The 16,649-nt window shown below is 43.5% G+C and overlaps 1 protein-coding gene across 1 annotated transcript in view; it reads left to right on the forward strand.

Moving 5' to 3' along the window:
- Positions 1–16,649, forward strand: part of LOC121916623 (unconventional myosin-IXb-like) — a 51,042-nt gene that overhangs the window by 13,211 nt on the left and 21,182 nt on the right. Inside the window, exons 2-11 of the mRNA XM_042441915.1 lie at positions 1,002–1,898; positions 10,116–10,210; positions 10,408–10,470; positions 11,661–11,760; positions 12,476–12,576; positions 13,274–13,403; positions 14,239–14,328; positions 14,780–14,896; positions 15,144–15,278; positions 16,219–16,340. Of these exons, the coding sequence (XP_042297849.1) occupies positions 1,047–1,898; positions 10,116–10,210; positions 10,408–10,470; positions 11,661–11,760; positions 12,476–12,576; positions 13,274–13,403; positions 14,239–14,328; positions 14,780–14,896; positions 15,144–15,278; positions 16,219–16,340 (1,805 nt within the window). The 5' untranslated portion in view covers positions 1,002–1,046. The remainder of the gene's footprint in view (positions 1–1,001; positions 1,899–10,115; positions 10,211–10,407; positions 10,471–11,660; positions 11,761–12,475; positions 12,577–13,273; positions 13,404–14,238; positions 14,329–14,779; positions 14,897–15,143; positions 15,279–16,218; positions 16,341–16,649) is intronic.

Genomic DNA, 16,649 nt, shown 5'->3' on the forward strand with positions numbered 1-16,649 from the left:
CTTTCAGTACCTAGAGGAATTTTTTCATGTGGAAGATGAGGCAAGCTTGTTTTCTGCTGCTCCGGAGACTAGAGTATGATCCAGTGGTTTCAAATGATGAGAAAAGAGATTCCGCGTAAACAATGGGAAGAACTTAATAACTGCAAGATCTGTTCAATAGTTGAATGGTCTGCCAGGAGGGTAGTGGACTCTCTTTCTTTGGAGATCTTTACACTGAGGTTGGTTGGCTGTCCCTTAGGAGTGCTTTAATTGTGTCTTGCATGGCTGGGAGCGAGACTAGGTAGCCCCTTTCCAACTCTATGATTATATGATTCCCAGGGATGTTTCATGAGCTGAAAACATAATGTTGGCGCTTCAACTGGAGGCTCTTTACTGCTTCCCCCCTCCATTTGAAGTCTTATTTTCTTAGAAAGGAAAAACCATTTGCTGTTTGGAGCAACACAGATGGGGTTGTCAGGAGCAAAATGACCTCTGAAGAGTTCAGTTGCATTTTCTTTGTCTTGTTACAAATCTCTCTTGGGGATGGAGAGCAGTCTGTCCATCTGTCTGCATGCAGTTGAGCCAAAAGTGCTTGTGGTGTGTGGGGAAGGGCTTGAATCAAACAAATCAGCTAATTCTTGGTGGGATTGTGCTTTTAGATCCCTCTGCTCCCATTATATGTGCTAAAATGTGAAGTTCCAGTGAGGAATTCTGTGGTGTAGAACCTCTGCCTGAAGTGTCATCTCTGTCAGCTTTGTTCTTCTAATCTGTGTTTTTAAAACACTGCTCAGGCCCTGATAGTTCTTCTACCTCTCCTCTCTGTATGTGGCAGTCTTGTCAGATTCTCCTCACCTTCTTTTGTTGTCTCCCTGCAGCTCCTGTCTGGTGTTATTCTAACCAAGGACAACTCTTGGCTCCAGAACTTCCTGCCACACTGGTGACGACTGGCTCTTCTTTCTCTGCTGCTCCTGGCTCTCAAGTTGTGATATGTCTCTGATGAGACTCTCCTTCCTTGCTTTCAGATAACGCACCCAAGGTGGCATGCTGAAGGCCGGGCATGTGCCAGGATGAGTTTAAAAGATGCTGGCAGTCTCACCTGCCCAGAGAATGTGGCCTCCTATACTCTTCACATTTATCCCCAGCTCTCAGCCGAAAGCGCTTCCTGCTGCAGGGTGACAGCGACTAAGGACACCACCACTGCTGATGTCATCAAGGATGTCGTTGGTTGCTTGAGTCTAGACATCTCTAAGCACTATGTGCTTGTGGAAGTGAAAGAATCGGGGGGAGAGGAGTGGGTTCTGGATGGGAATGACTCCCCTGTCCACAGGGTCCTGCTTTGGCCCCGCCGGGCCCAGGACGTCCACCCTCAGCAAGATGGCTATTACTTCCTCTTACAAGAGAGGAACGCTGATGGGACCATCAAATATGTTCATGTGCAGTTGCACTCTGAGGAAGAAGAGGAGCAAGACGGGGCCCGGCGTTTGGTGGAAAGGGGCTTCCTTCCCTGGCAGCAGGAGGACTTCAATGACCTCTGCAACCTCCCCAACTTGACAGAGACCATTCTGCTGGAGAACCTCAAGCGGCGCTTCCTAAAGCAGAAGATCTACACCTACGTGGGCAGCATCCTCATTGCCATCAACCCCTTCAAATTCCTGCCCATCTACAACCCCAAGTACGTCCAAATGTATGAGAACCACCAGCTCGGGAAGCTGGAGCCCCACATCTTTGCCATTGCTGATGTGGCTTATCACACCATGCTGAAGAAACGTATCAACCAGTGCATTGTCATTTCGGGCGAGAGCGGGTCGGGGAAGACACAGAGCACAAACTTCCTGATCCACTGCCTAACAGCCCTGAGCCAGAAGGGTTACGCCAGTGGGGTGGAGAGAACTATTTTAGGAGCTGGACCAGTGCTAGAGGTAAGTGTGTGTGTGCGTGCGCACGCGTACATGTGTGTTGTACATAGTTTTAACTGGGATGATGTCTTCAGTGTTGAGTTTTTGGACTACTCTGTGGAAGGAAGCTATTAAATGGAGCCTTTTCCTTCCATTTCTGGTTTTGCTTTGTTTTCTAGGCAAGAAGCTCCTGACCTCTCCCAAATAGCACCATCCTCTCTCTCTGTTTCTCTCTCTCCTGCTGTTTTTCCTCTTCCCAAATAATTTTTAAATGGCTGTGTTGGCTTTCAGAGATCTCTCCTTATTTAGTCATACTTGGTCATGCTGGCTTTTACAACTGAAGATAAGAAAGGGGGGGGGTGGAGTGAGAGTAGTGGTGTGTAGTGTTAGTGGTCCTGTGGGATGCCTGCTGCCTTCTGAGTCCTAAGCTGAAGCTGAGCCCACTGCTTAGTTCTCCTGAATCAGAAAGAAGACAGCAAAGACTGCTGCAGACCTCAGCTGTGAGCCCAGAACAACTGCACTGTCCTTGTCTAGGCTTCTGTCTCTTCCTGTTTTGCCCTCTGCTTGTTTCTGTTTCTTAATCCTATGCCATACTCTAGCTCTTCCTCTAATGAACTCTCTGGAGACAGACCAAAATAGTAGTTTTCCACATTACCATCCATTCTACTCCTGGTGGCATGACAGAGCCTGGTTCCAGGCTCCTAATGTCTTGTTTAAGCTGTCAGATGAATCCCTTCTCCCCAATTTGCATCCCAGTTTTACTTCCTGGATGACCGTGCCCATGCCACTCTCTTCTTTCATCCTCTATATTCTTTCTATCATCTGACACACAAACAGGTAAAACACAACTTGTTAAACTGAAAAACAGATTCATCCTAAAACAGTGTTCCAAATTGGGGTGTGATCTCAGTCCCTGCTGCAAACCCACTGTGTGCCTACAAAACAAGCTCTGGAGGGTTGTGGTGATTTTGTGTGAAAAGGAAAGAATCATGATGTTGGATTTAGGCCCTTGTGGTCAATAGTTAAACTACATCATCCCCTCAGCTACCTCTTTGCTGGTACTTTGCAGCATTGTTGCGGGGATGTTAAGTTGTGAGGTACAAAGTACTTCTTGGTGTACCTGGAAAGCACAATATTCCTTTGTTACATCAGTTACACATGAGGGAATTCCACCCTTTCCATTGTAGCTCAGTTTCCAGACATTACATGATTGTGATATAGAGGTAAATTGTGCAGTGTCAGACCATATCTCAATGGTGTTTATACATGCATATGCTCACAGAAACTGCTTCCGCAAGCACACTGAGCAACCCAGCAATATATCCTGCTGCCAGGTCAAGGTAAATATCTCACGTTTAGAAAATCTTTATCTGCTGCAGCAGTTTTATAAGCTTTGGTCAAACTTACTGAATTAAGGCTTTGACAGGGGCCTAAATATCTTGAAGGACCTTGGAACTGGAAACTAAGCATGGCCAGCCTGGGTTAGGACTAGGATGGGGAACCACCAGTGAATATGAACTGATGTGGGCTATATTTCACAGAGGAAAGAACAGACAAAACCATCTCTGAGTATTCCTTGCCTTGTGAAATTCATAGTGTTGCCGTATGTTGACAGGCAACTTGATGGCACATACATACATTATATTTATATACTGCTGTTCCCCCAAGGAGGGAAAGGTGGTATGTGGATAGGTAGGCGAGTATATGTGCATGTATGCCATTCTGTCTTGCCTTTGAGATGTCTTACCTGTATCTTACCTGTGAGGTAAACAACCCTGTAAGGTAAATCATACTGAGCCATGGTGCCTTTTTCCAGGGCCATCCAGTGAGCCTCATGCCCTGAATGGAGATTCAAACCTGCAACTCCGCAATACTAATCCACTACCCTTGATAGTTGCTGAATCTAACCATGTCATCAAACTGTGGTAATGGTACTTAACCTGCTGTTGTTTAAACCAGCTGCTTCAGCTGTTTTCTTTTTGATAGCTCTCCTTTTTTATCTGTATATTTTATTTCTGCTTTCTGGTGCACTCTGTCAATTCCTGTATGTAAAACAAAGTGAGCTGTGCTGGTCCAAAGGAAAAACCCAAAATCCACAGGCCAATGTTGACAGCTTTCAGTTTTGCAACTCCTTTCTCAAGGGAGACCAGGCTGGATCCATCTCTGTCACTGTCTTTCTGCCAGCAGGAGACCGTCATATTCTGTCAGAGCTTGGGCGTATGGCCTCACTTGCTGTGGAAGGTGCTTTGAGCTCTACAGGGGCTAGATTTTTCTTTTATTGGCATATTTTCAAATTGTGTTTTTATTTCTTTCATGATTTTGCTCAGTTATATTTCAACAGTATTTGTTAAATGCATTTGAGTCCATTTGAAGGATGAGGGTGGGATAGACATCGAAGAAGAAAAATCAGCTTGTGAGATTTCCAGATGAGTTCATCAGACAAGAGGTTACAGGAATGGGAAGGGACCAAGCCAAAGCCAGGGCAGGGGGAAGCTGGCCTCCCCTTGAAGACTGTGTGTTCAGATGTTATCTTGCCCCGTGTTAACCTATAAAGCTGATTTACACAAAGTCAGACCCTTAGTGTGCCCACCTGGGCTGGCAGCATCTTTCACCAGGTTATTCTTGGCTAGGGGAAGACAGTTTTCAGAGCCCATGGCCGCCTCTTACACTTGCCATCACCTTGCCCAATAAAGCAGAGTTGAGTACAGAGGCTTGCCACCACTCTGATCTTATCTGGTGGTTCTCTAACCCAAAACAGGAAGGAGGCATTGTTGGTCAGCTCCTTTTGGACAGCTGATTGCATAGCATAACTTCCTGCAGATTCATTCAGACACTTAAGGACTGGCTGGAAGTCCCTCAAACTATAAATGCAAGCTAACACATCTGTGAGAACAAGCCCTCCACACTGGGAGGAGAAATCCAGCCCTCCTTCAGCCTCTGGGCTCCCCAGATGACCCACAACCCTTCCCAAGACATTATTTTAACTGTTTTTGTATCCCTCCCCATTCTTGAAGTTAAATGCTTTCCTAGGTCTTAGTTAATCTCAGGAAAGCTATAAGTTAAAGTGGGCTGATCCGACATGTTATTGCCTTAGCCCTGCCCACTCCTGGACTATTCTGATATTGATTTTCCCTCATGGGTCTAAAATAAATCTTGCTACCCTTGAGGTATTGGGAATGCAGGAAGATGCTTTATGTACTGTGAGACTGTTGCTAGTGTGGGCAAGAAATCCATTAATAAGTGTAATGAGTGTAGGCCAGCCAAGAGTGTCTCGCAACCTTTGTTTCCTGAGATCTTCCTTTCCAGTTGGAGTCCTGGGAACTCAAAAGCTGAGGGCTCTAGGTGCAAAGCAGGACCTCTGTCAAGATGCTGTGGAGTCCCTCCTCAATTCCTGTTGTGTGCCTTCAAGTTGTTTCTAACTTGTGATGACTTTATCGTAGGGTTTTGTTGGCATGATTTCTTCAGAGGGAGGCTTGCCTTTGCCTTCCTCTGAGGCTGGCCGAGTGTGAATTGCCCAAGGTTATCCAGTGGGTCTCCACGGCTGAGTAGATGGGATTTGAACCCTGGTCTCCAGAGTCCAGTACCCAAACCATGACACCAGTCTGGCTCTCCCTTCATTATTAATGTTAAGGAATGGCTTGGAAGGGCGTGTGCAGCCCAAGAGGAGGAGGGAAAAAGCAGAACTGGGTTTTAATGGCCAAAGGGGATCCTATCCCAGGACCACTTGTGGCATTTGGGATGGTGGCCTGTTTTGTTCTGTTAAATTTCTCAAGTGAGTGGTTAGTGGGGGGGGGGGACTTGTGATACTGCAGAGCATGGATTCTTAACCCCTTTTGTGCCCTGGACCCCTTTGGCAATTTGGTGATGCCTGTGGATTCTCAGAAAAGCAGCAGGCCCATGGGCTTCACCCGCTTCCCTAGCAGCTAGTCTAATAACTACAGCAATTTTGAAGCAGTGATGAATATATATAATATTTTAAGCTATTTGCATCAACTGTAATGTGTCATTAAAATATCTAATTTCTATCCGTGACCAAGATACAGATATTGCTGGTACTCCTGTGATTTGTTGCCTACATTTATACTTGAAGGAAATGCTAGATTTCAGTTAGGGAAGTTAGTAAAAATAAAGGGTTTTTTTTTCTTCTTCTATGTTCAGAAGCCCCCTGAAATCTACCGAAGGGCCTGTGGCCCGCACCTAGTGGCTTAACCCACTTGGAAAAGTGGCCAGTCTCCACAAGGGCCAACCAAGGGCCTCATGTAGGGCATGAGCTCCTTTCGATTGTCACAGATGCTGTTCAGCAACTCATGTCATGCCAGCTTGGAATTGTTTTTTTTTAAAAGCAGCTTTGGATCATTGACTCTGTGCTTGGACTAAATAGCGCATGTATGAGGTCATCTCACCCTTTTGAATACTTCTGAGCCATAGGCAGCAGCATATGTAATCCTAAAGGGGGGAAATGAAAAGGAGCAAAGAAAGATGTAGGAAACTGGGTGTGTTGGATTGCTTTTTAAATCAAGCTTCATATTTCAAGAATTTTCTGAACAAGGATATGTGTTGTAATTAAGAGCAAGGCTGCTTTGCAACCAAATAAACACTTTAGGAGCATAACTCAAAACCTTTGGTCATCTAGTCTACATCCTGCCAAATTTCTGCCTGCTTAGAGAGGAGTCATTTTCCCTGAATATCTGTAGGAAGCCTATAGCAAAGTCTTTTGACTGTATTGACCATGAACAGCTATGGAATGGTCTGAAAGACATGGGAGTGCCATTACACTTGATAGGTCTATCAGCATGTGCTTTATAGACTATAGCAAAGCCTTTGACTGCATAGATCATGAAAAGCTTAAAAACATGTGAGGACCAATACATCTGATACTAGTCATGAGAAATCCACATTTAGGACAAGAGGCCACTGTCAGAATAGAATATGGGGAAACAGAATGGCTGCCTATTATCACCATATTTGTTCAACTTGAACACAGAAAACATCATATGAAGAGCAGGGTTAGACTTAGAAGAAGGAGGAGTGAAGCTAAGAGGAAAGAACATCAACAATCTAAGATATGTGGACGACACAATAATACTAGCAGAAAACATGGATTTGGAACGCTTTCTAAGGAAGGTCAAGGGAGAAAGTAATGGCAGGCTTACTGCTGAATAGAAAGAAAACAAAAATAATGACCACAGAGGACCTACTGTACCTAAATTCATGTTAGACAATGAGGAAATAGAAATAATGAAAGCATTACGGTACCTTGGATCTAACACTGACCAGACCAGAGGTTGCGGTCAAGAAATCAGAAGAAGATTAGGAGTGGGAAGGGCAGCTATGAAAAAACTAGACAAGATCCTAAAGAGTAAAGATATGTGACTAAATACTAAAGTTAGAATCGTCCAAGCCACGGTATTCCCAATCACTATGTATGGATGTGAGAGCAGGACAGTGAAGGAAGCAGCTAAAAAGAAAATCGATTCATTTGAGATGTGGGGCTGGAGATGAGTGCTGGGTTACCGTGGATAGCCCAAAAGACAAACAAATGGGTCTGTGAACAGATCAGGCCTGAAATACTCCTAAAAGCCGAGATGACTAAATTGAGGTCACTTTGGTCACAACATGAGAAGGCATGAATAACTGGAAAAGACAAGAATGCTAGGCAAGGTAGAGGGAAGCAGAAAGAGGGAAAAACCCCAAGCCAGATGGATGGACTCAATCAGGGAGGCCACAGGCATGGCTTTGCAGGCCCTGAGCAGAACAATGGAGGACGGGGCTTGAAGATGGTCACCTCTGCAGGGCCACCATGGTGGCCAATTTGAGGGCAGTTAAGAACAAAGAATACTAGGGTTAAGATTGTTGTGTGCCTTTAGGTCATTTCTGACTTAAGATGAATCCAACTTGAATCTGTCATGGGGTTATCTTGGGTAGCTTTCTTCAGAGCGGGTTTGCCATTCCCTTTCTCTGAGACTGAGAAAAGAGTGTGACTTGTCCAAAGTCACCCAGAGAGTTCACGTGACTAAGCAGGAATTCGAACCCTGGTCACACAGAGTCCTAGTCGAACATTTAAACCATTACACCACACAGTGCTTTCTTGCTTGATGATTATTCTAATCGTTTTGATATCTGGAAATGAATCAGCAAACAGGATAATGGCAAAATATTATGTTCTGTTGCTGAGGTAATGTTTTAAAGCTTAAAAGAGCATTTTGCCATGAAAAGTGAATTAAAAATATTTCAGATAAAGTAAATAAAATCTTCATCTGTGTAATAAAGATATTAGCCACTTGTGATTGTGAAGGGGGGCAAGATTGTTGTAGTATAAAGCCATTTATGTACTGAAAAATAGCCTTATTATGATACTGCCGTTCTCTGAGGGGATCACAATTTTGGAGAATGTTGGGCTTTGAATAAAATTCTTTGAGGATATAGATTTGTCTCTGTGTGCATGTGCCTCACCTAAGAATGCCCTCTGCATTGTTTCCTTTGGTCTTCTTCCCTCCCGATTCATTCTCTTTTAGTGTTGGGTCTTTTAGATTGTGAGGACTATTAGATTATTGATCTTTGTCAGCTGACTTGGGAACTATTTTCAACTGGAGAGTGGGGCCACTTTGAAGTAAGAGCAGGATAAAGTTGCATAAATTATTTGCAGAGCCCTTGGCACCACTGTGTGCACTTTCTGGAATACACTCATGTGTTCAGCCCTACATAATCTCATGTTGTTCCCTGTGGGGCGATGGGAAGGCAACAGAGACAACTGTCATCAGTAATGGTCTTCTGTTGACTCTTATTTGGCAACAGTTTGGATGGGAAAGGCTGTCACTAAGGCTATGTGTTTCTAGAGAGAAGAGGAGAAGGCTGTTGACTTCCTTTTTAAAAGAAAACTTGCTCTTTCTTCTGGTGTCACAGTGATGTTGCATGGACTGTGTAATTCAAGGATAAATGAGTCAATCCATATTTGGTCAGTTTCCACATCTGAGATGTGAACTATTTCCTAAGCAACATGGGCAGTGCAACCAGCTGTCTGATGAAGCACGCAAGTATGGGGAATAGGATGAGACTGCCAGAGAGAGGGGAGAGGAGAGGACCAGCTGTCCTCAGCCTCCTGTCTTTTGAGAAAAGCAATATGAGAACCTGGTTATAGGCAGCCCTTGCTGAAAGTTTTCTTCTTCACAGTTTCATTGTTGCTGGCAGGGATGCCTCTGACATCAGCTCTCGCTTGGTGGGCACAGCTGAACTTTCTTTCCCTTGGGCTCCATAAGATTTTTAACATGTTCTGGACTTACATAAGGTTGTCTGTGAAGCTGTACGTACTGGTGGCTAATAGCTAGAACAGTAAAACCAGGCAATGACAGAGCTCATCTACGCTTAAGGCTTGTTTTTCATTTTTATTATAGGGGCCAGTTCCTCTATCTGAAACCCTCAGGTCTAAGCCCCCCTCACAACAAAAACAACCTAGCTTTGGGGAATTTAAACAAGAGGGTATGGGGAGCGTTTTTGTTTTATAATAATAAATATTAATACATTTTATTTCTTATCCATGTATTCCCAAGGCTCAAGGAAGGGTACAACATAGGTTAACACACACAAAATCATTTAAACATAGCAAATGTACTGTTAAAACACATAAACACAATGCTTCCTGGAATATGGTTCATCTTGTAGTGTTCTTAACTTGGGGGATGGTGTAGTGGTTTGAGCATTGGACTAGGACTCTCAAGACCAGGGTTCAAATCTCATGTAAATCGGCCATGTAAACCCACTGGGTGACCTTGGGCAAGCCACACGTGCTCAGCCTCAGAGGATGGCAATGGCAACACCCCTCTGAAGAAACTTGCCAAGAAAACTCCTTTGCCATAGGGTCGCTATAAGTCAAATGAGACCTGAAGGCACACAATTACAAATTCAAAGCTTCAAGAGGTTGCAAAAACTGATGTGGGGAAGTACTGCCCACCCCTGAATTAAAGATCTTGAGTAGTAAGGCTGACAGGCTGGTGCCAGTCAGAGTAAATGATACTGGGGTAGGAGCAGCTACATTCTGACCCCTATAAAGGAGATTATGGTGGCCAGAGCCCAGGGCAGAGTATGTGGTTTACAGTCTTCCATCTTCAGTTACAGGATCTCAGGTAGCAGAGACATGAGAACAGTCCTTGCCAATAACTGCATGAAAAGCTCCTGCTAATCAGAGCACACGATTCCTGGACCTATGTCAACAAAATGAAAAACAAATGTTTTGTTTTCTTACAGGCTTTTGGAAATGCAAAGACAGCCCACAATAACAACTCCAGCCGCTTTGGGAAATTCATCCAGGTCAACTATTTGGAGAATGGAATTGTTAGAGGGTGAGTGTTGGCACACACAGTTTCTGGGGGCGGTCCATGCAGCCTCTTGGTCTTTTCTCTGGTTGTGAATGGTATTGCGTGAAGTGACTCTAGACAGTCATACACCTAACAGTCTGTGTGTAAAGAGAGTTTGACAGATTCCTAATGGGTACTTTTTCATCTCTGTGTTCATAAGTGCTTTCCATTTTTGATTTCAGGGCTGTGGTTGAAAAATACCTGCTTGAAAAATCTCGCTTGGTTTCTCGGGAGAAAAATGAGAGGTAAGAGATTGTGAGGAAGTGTTCAGCACTTGCTTTGTCTCTGCTGTCCCAGGCTGCTTAATCATTTTGCTTTTCTGAAAAAGTATCACAATCTTGCAGCAAGGGTAGCAAAAAGAGGGAAGTGGGAAGAGGTTAGAGCTGTTTATTCATCATTTTAATGCATTTTATGTGCCTGAGTAGAGAGCAGGACTTGGGAGGGAGGGGTGAGGAACTGAAATACAGAGTGGGGAAGGGACATTTGGCAGGGGTACATTTGAGGAATGAATGATGCATTTGAGGAATGTGGTGTTGAGGCAGTTGAAGGGATTCTGTTTCAGAGCAAATTGCTGAAAGGGATGCTCTTGAAAGGTGGCTGGTTGGAGGGCAAAATGGCAAGAATGAGGGAAGCATGGTAAAAGATTGCAGATGAGAAGAATATAGGACAGGGCAAGCCTAGAGATGAACTGGGCACAGTATGCTCATGCCTCCAGCCTCCTCCTGCTGGTGATAGTGATTATAAAAAGAGGTTTCCATTTTCAAATACAGTTATGATTTAAATTCATGGACATAATATGTCCTGGCCATTTGAAATCGGCTTTTCTTTAATTTTAAATTTAGTATTTGGGTTCTTCCTGCCTTCTGTTGCAATATTAATCAAAGTGAGTTTCAGTGTTAATGAAAATGAAACAAAACGGTTAATAAGCGACAGACACCCTTTAAAACAGTTAAATGGCTAACAACTTAAAATACTTAAAAAAGAAGAAGAAGAGCAGCACAGCTTGAATATATAGCGATAGGGAGAGATTTAAAATGAAGAATTTAAAAATTCAAGATCTTTCTAAAAATGTCAAATTCTAAATATTAAGATTTTGTTAAAATAAAGGTTTCACTGGCTGCCTTTGGACAGAAAGAGAGAGAACCTGGCAAATGGTCAGGAGAGGGCTCGCGTGTATTGGCATCACTACTGAAAGGGCTCCATCTCTAGTCATAGCTCATCAGTCTAGTCTGCATGCACTTCCCAGACTGTGGCCTCAGGGATAGGTAGGTTTTTATGTGGAGAGTTCTTACAACCCTCAAGTGTCTTTTGGCATTCCATGTGGTGAGCCTGACCTCAGCCATAGACGTTCGGTCTTGTTAAAGATGGTGCCCAAGTTAGCCAAAGGGTGGGAGTCAGAGTGTCATAAGGAGTCTGTGTTTGTTTGTTCTTGCAGGAACTACCATGTTTTTTACTATTTGCTGCTTGGTGTCAGCGCAGAGGAGCGTAAGGAATTCCACCTCAAGCAGCCTGAAGACTATTTCTACCTCAACCAGGTACACAAAGGCCTTCCTTGTGTGAGTTTGGTGGACAGACGCAAGGCGCTGTTGTGTCTGCTGCACTCTGGGGGAGTGGGGGAGAGGATCCCCAAACAGGCCTCCTTTGTTCCCACTTGAAAGTTGGGGGAAGATATTTGAGGCCAGAGGTCATGTGTTTGGATAGGGATAGAATTTCATGGCTGTTGCCTGCCTCAGTGCAGCCAGCTAGACTAATGCACATCCCCCTTCAGCATCACATGCCTTTCTTTCTTTAATTATAATTATCCTTTTTTTGATTTATATATGTCTCCTTTTTGCATAAAACTCACCAGAGTTTACAAGGAACAGACAACAAAAAAGAATATGTCAGAAATTAATACCTCTAACTAGCGTGAGCGTGTGAGTGTGAGGGAGGCTTCATGCACAGTAGGTTAAGTCAGGTTTAACAGCTTGCTTTCTACTAAATGCTGTTGTGTTCGGTAATGCACCCTGTATTACCTGTTTTTAAAGAATTAGACACAGCACAAAGTGAAAAGAGTACAGGAACAAGAAAACAAGTGTATTTAGGCAGTTATTTTCCACAGTTGCATAAATGTTTCCTGACTGTCTCTGGCAGCTGTGGAGGGAAAGCCAAAATGCAGGTGGTCCAAAGTCCTGCCAATGCTGTTCATGTCTCATTAGAGAATAATTTTCCATGGATATATTTTTAATTTAAAAAAAAATCTTCTCATAGCATAACTTGAAAATTGAAGATGGGGAAGACCTCCAGCATGATTTTGAGCGGTTAAAACAAGCCATGGAGATGGTTGGTTTTCTTCCTGCAACAAAGAAGCAGTAAGTTGGTCTCTTTTGGTTCCTGTCCACCTGCCCATCTTCTTTCAGGAGTACACAAACCCATTTCACATGAACAGGTGTAAGGTTGATAGAAGAAAAGTCTGTGATAAATGTCTGGGGATAGAATGTTGTGTTAAAGACACACAGCCAGGACTGCTGTCACAGGAGAACCTTTCAGGATGATGTTGCAGGAAAATCATGGAAGATACATCTGCTAAGTAGAATTCAGAGACAGAGCTGAGTTAATCTGGACTATCAGTACACAAAAGGATTTTGCAGCACTTTTAAGACTAACTGGAAAAGAAGCATGAATTGTAGCATGAGCTTTCGTAGACTTGGTCTGCTTGGTTGTAGACTTGGTCTGCTTCCTCAGATGTCTGCTAAGACATCTTTAAGGGAAAAGCGATATTTGAATGCAGGAAACATGATGGACTGTTACTGTGCCCGATGTGTTTTAAAAAAGCAAACAAGGTATTACTTTTTATTTATTTATACATGAGTGGTGCAGGGGAGAGAGAGAGAGAGACCCTGACCTGCTTTCATATGTGCTGTATTGAACGAGCCTTTGTGAGATTGTGTACTCTTGCTCCCCCCTTATATGCTTTCTCATGGGCAAGGCTGTGTGAAGCTCAGCACAAAAATTCTCCTGCTACAAAGGATATCAGTTCTTACCTTTGACTGTGCTTTCCTTTTCCAGAATCTTTTCAGTGCTGTCTGCTATTCTTTACCTGGGAAACATCACCTACAAGAAGAGGGCAGCAGGTCGGGATGAGGGGCTTGAAGTGGGACCTCCTGAAGTGCTAGACATCCTCTCTGAACTTCTCAAGGTATGCTTCTCCTTCTCCTTAGGCCAGCATTGTCTTGCAGGGAAAGCAAGGCAATTGAGATGGGGATGGGATCTTCAAAGCACACACACTCTTGAACATGTATGTTCCGTTTTTCTTTATGAATAAACTCAAACCAGATAACTTTCAAATGAAACCAGTAAAAAACCAAATACAAAATACTAATGCAATAAAAGGCAGCAGCTAAGGACTGTGTATAGGGAGGGGGTAACACTAGCCTTCTTTCCTTCTCAAGAAGCCAGATTGCTTAAAGCCACGCAAGGTCTGGGGACTAGCTAGTCTCCCCAGGGAGGGTGTTTCATTAGGCTCTGCTTCTACAGACTCCTGCTGCACATACACATACACTGGTACTTGAGTGTTGAATAGAGCACACAAGCCACAATAGGCAGGAGAAGGAGACCATCTGTCTTTCAGTCCATGAGGTAGATGAAGGTCATTTCAAGGCTCCCTTGGGAAAATACCAATTCTGAATAAAACTAAAGGTGATGCATGAATAGAAAGTTATTGAGATGACTAGCAAGACTTCGTTTTAATGCTCTTGTGCTGTCTATTCAACATTCTTGCCTGGATCCCTAAAGTGCTTTATAATCCTTATTAATTGCTATTATTATTATTATTATCATCATTATTATGTGCCTTGAAGTGTTTGACTAAACATGTTTGGTTTTCACCAGTGCGGCTGTTTGAGGATTGGGTGAACGAGCCATATGAGGATTCTGTTTCCCAAGGACAGTGGAACAGTTGCACCTTGCTGAATGTTCCTTTCTGTTGGAACAGCTCTTCTGACACTTCTCTCTCTGCTCACCTCTCTTTCCAGGTGAAACGTGAAATTCTAGTGGAGGTACTGACAAAAAGAAAAACAGTAACTGTGAATGACAAGCTGATCCTGCCATACAGCCTCAGTGAGGTGGGTGTCTTGTGCTTAGAGTCTACATTCCTAAGGAGAGCTTAGAAAGAGAAGATCCCAGAGGGCTGGCTCAATTTTCAGAATAGGATGAGAAACTTGGTTTGCTTACCATGTTTATAAACCATCCAATAACAGATCATCTAAACCCCAACAAAAGTCATTTTGAATTTGGATCCTATCTTCAAAGATGTTAGTTACTCACTCCTGGGAAAGACTGAGAAAGAGAGACAGAGAGATTGAAACTGGGAGCATGGCAGGGTAACTTTTAGAAACTCTGTTACTTCCAGTTTGGTGTCATCTTTTTCAGCATAAAACGGATAGGGATAGGAATCTAACAGCAACTTTAAAACTAACTGATTTTAACGAGCTTTGTTCATATTGTTTGAAAGGACTGACCGAAAACTGAGAAGAGAACTATGTGTCTGTGTGTTTTCACTCCCTAAACCTGCAGGCCATCACAGCTCGTGACTCCATGGCTAAGTCTCTCTACAGTGCACTCTTTGACTGGATTGTTCTGCGAATTAACCATGCGCTTCTGAACAAGAAGGACATGGAAGAGTCTGTTACGGTATGTTTCCTGGGAGGAAAAACCATCCCCCCATAAGATGCCTGGCTTGCGTCCCGTGTGGAGGGTGTGCGTGAGAGAGAGAAACTGAGAAAGAGAGACAGGGAAAGAGCGACTTGGAGCATGACAGGGTAACCTTTAGGAACTCTCTTCCTTCCTATAGGCAAATGCATTCAGCTTTGACCATGTGGTTGTCCTACTGACTTCTTCCCTACTTTGTCCCCCTTCCCTTTTTCTTCCCACCTGACAGTGCCTATCCATTGGCGTTCTTGATATCTTTGGTTTTGAAGACTTCAAAACCAACAGTTTTGAGCAGTTCTGTATAAATTATGCAAATGAGCAGCTGCAGTATTACTTCAATCAGCACATTTTCAAGCTTGAACAGGTAAGAAGTAGAGGAAATAGGAAGGTTTCTTTGTCATTTGACCACAAATTAAATATAAGGCATGATGTTGGTCATATGTTACACCAAAATATTGTGCTAATGACCCACTGTAATTGCTGTAGGTAGGATTTATGATTTCTCTGGTAGTTTATAATTTGCTAAGCGCTCCGCAATCTGTTCCTCCTTTCTGAAGAATACATTTGCAACCTTTTAAAAAAAGAACCCATACAAATAAAAACCATGAGAAAAAACCAGTACAACTGGTGAATATAACCATTGTTATCCATGCCAAATTTCTTGTTAGGAGAGGGTGTGCCAATAACAGGCCTTTGCGGTGCACAAAGTAGAGAGCAATCTGGGGGCCTCACATATCAAAACAATCCTCAACTAAGGGAGTTATGAACATTACTATCATCCCAGGACAAGAGTTGTCCTCTCTGGGACTGCAGATTTAGTGACTGCTTTCACTTGCCATTTCTGAGAATGGGAAATCACAGGCAGATTAAATGTGCCTTTAGCGTTTGCCGTTGTGGGGCAGATAGGTTATGACAGGAGAAAAAGCTCTGGAACTCTCCCGAGAGATGTTAGACTGGCACTCTCTTTACTATCTTTCCGCAAGCAGGTAAAAAACCTTTTTATTCCAGCAGGCCTTTGAGAACTGGATTGTCAGAGGAAACAGGTCTTGTACAATGTGCTAGACTGTTATTGGTGGTGGTGGTGGTTTTTAATTTGCCTAAACTGCTGATAATTTTATGGTGGATTAATTGCTTTTTTACTTTTCCATGCTGTCAGTTTTTAACTGTGTTTGTTTTAACTGTTGCAAATTGCCTTAAACTCCAGACTGGGGAAAGGGTGGGATATAAATAAAGATGATGATGATGATGACGATGATGACATTGATGCCACCTTGGATGACTTGATCATTTTTCCTCGCTTGTAGGAGGAATACCAGAGCGAAGGGATTTCGTGGCACAACATTGACTACACAGACAACGTGGCCTGTATCCATTTGATCAGCAAAAAGCCTACCGGCCTCTTCTACCTGCTAGATGAAGAAAGCAAGTAAGCTCATCTAGCTGCTGTAGTGGAGGAGAGCCCTAACAAGGGAGGAGGGAAAGGACTGGTTTATTTTGAAAGTACCTAAAGATGAAAGCAGAAAACACAGCACTAACCTTCAAGCTGAAAGCCTAGTTAGTAACTGTGGCACAAAAGGAGGATGGGGAGGCCACCAGGTGCACAGTATTCATGGAGTTAAATAGAGGCTAAAGGCAAGGTAGTAAGGGGACAGTCAGAGGAGAAGCCGAGGGAGGCATATTGCAGCTGGATCTAGCACCGCTAAAAGAGATAAAATTGGGATTAGGGTGGCAACAG

This window comes from Sceloporus undulatus, chromosome 10 (genome assembly GCF_019175285.1).
Source record: "Sceloporus undulatus isolate JIND9_A2432 ecotype Alabama chromosome 10, SceUnd_v1.1, whole genome shotgun sequence".
Taxonomy (NCBI): Eukaryota; Metazoa; Chordata; class Lepidosauria; order Squamata; family Phrynosomatidae; genus Sceloporus; species Sceloporus undulatus.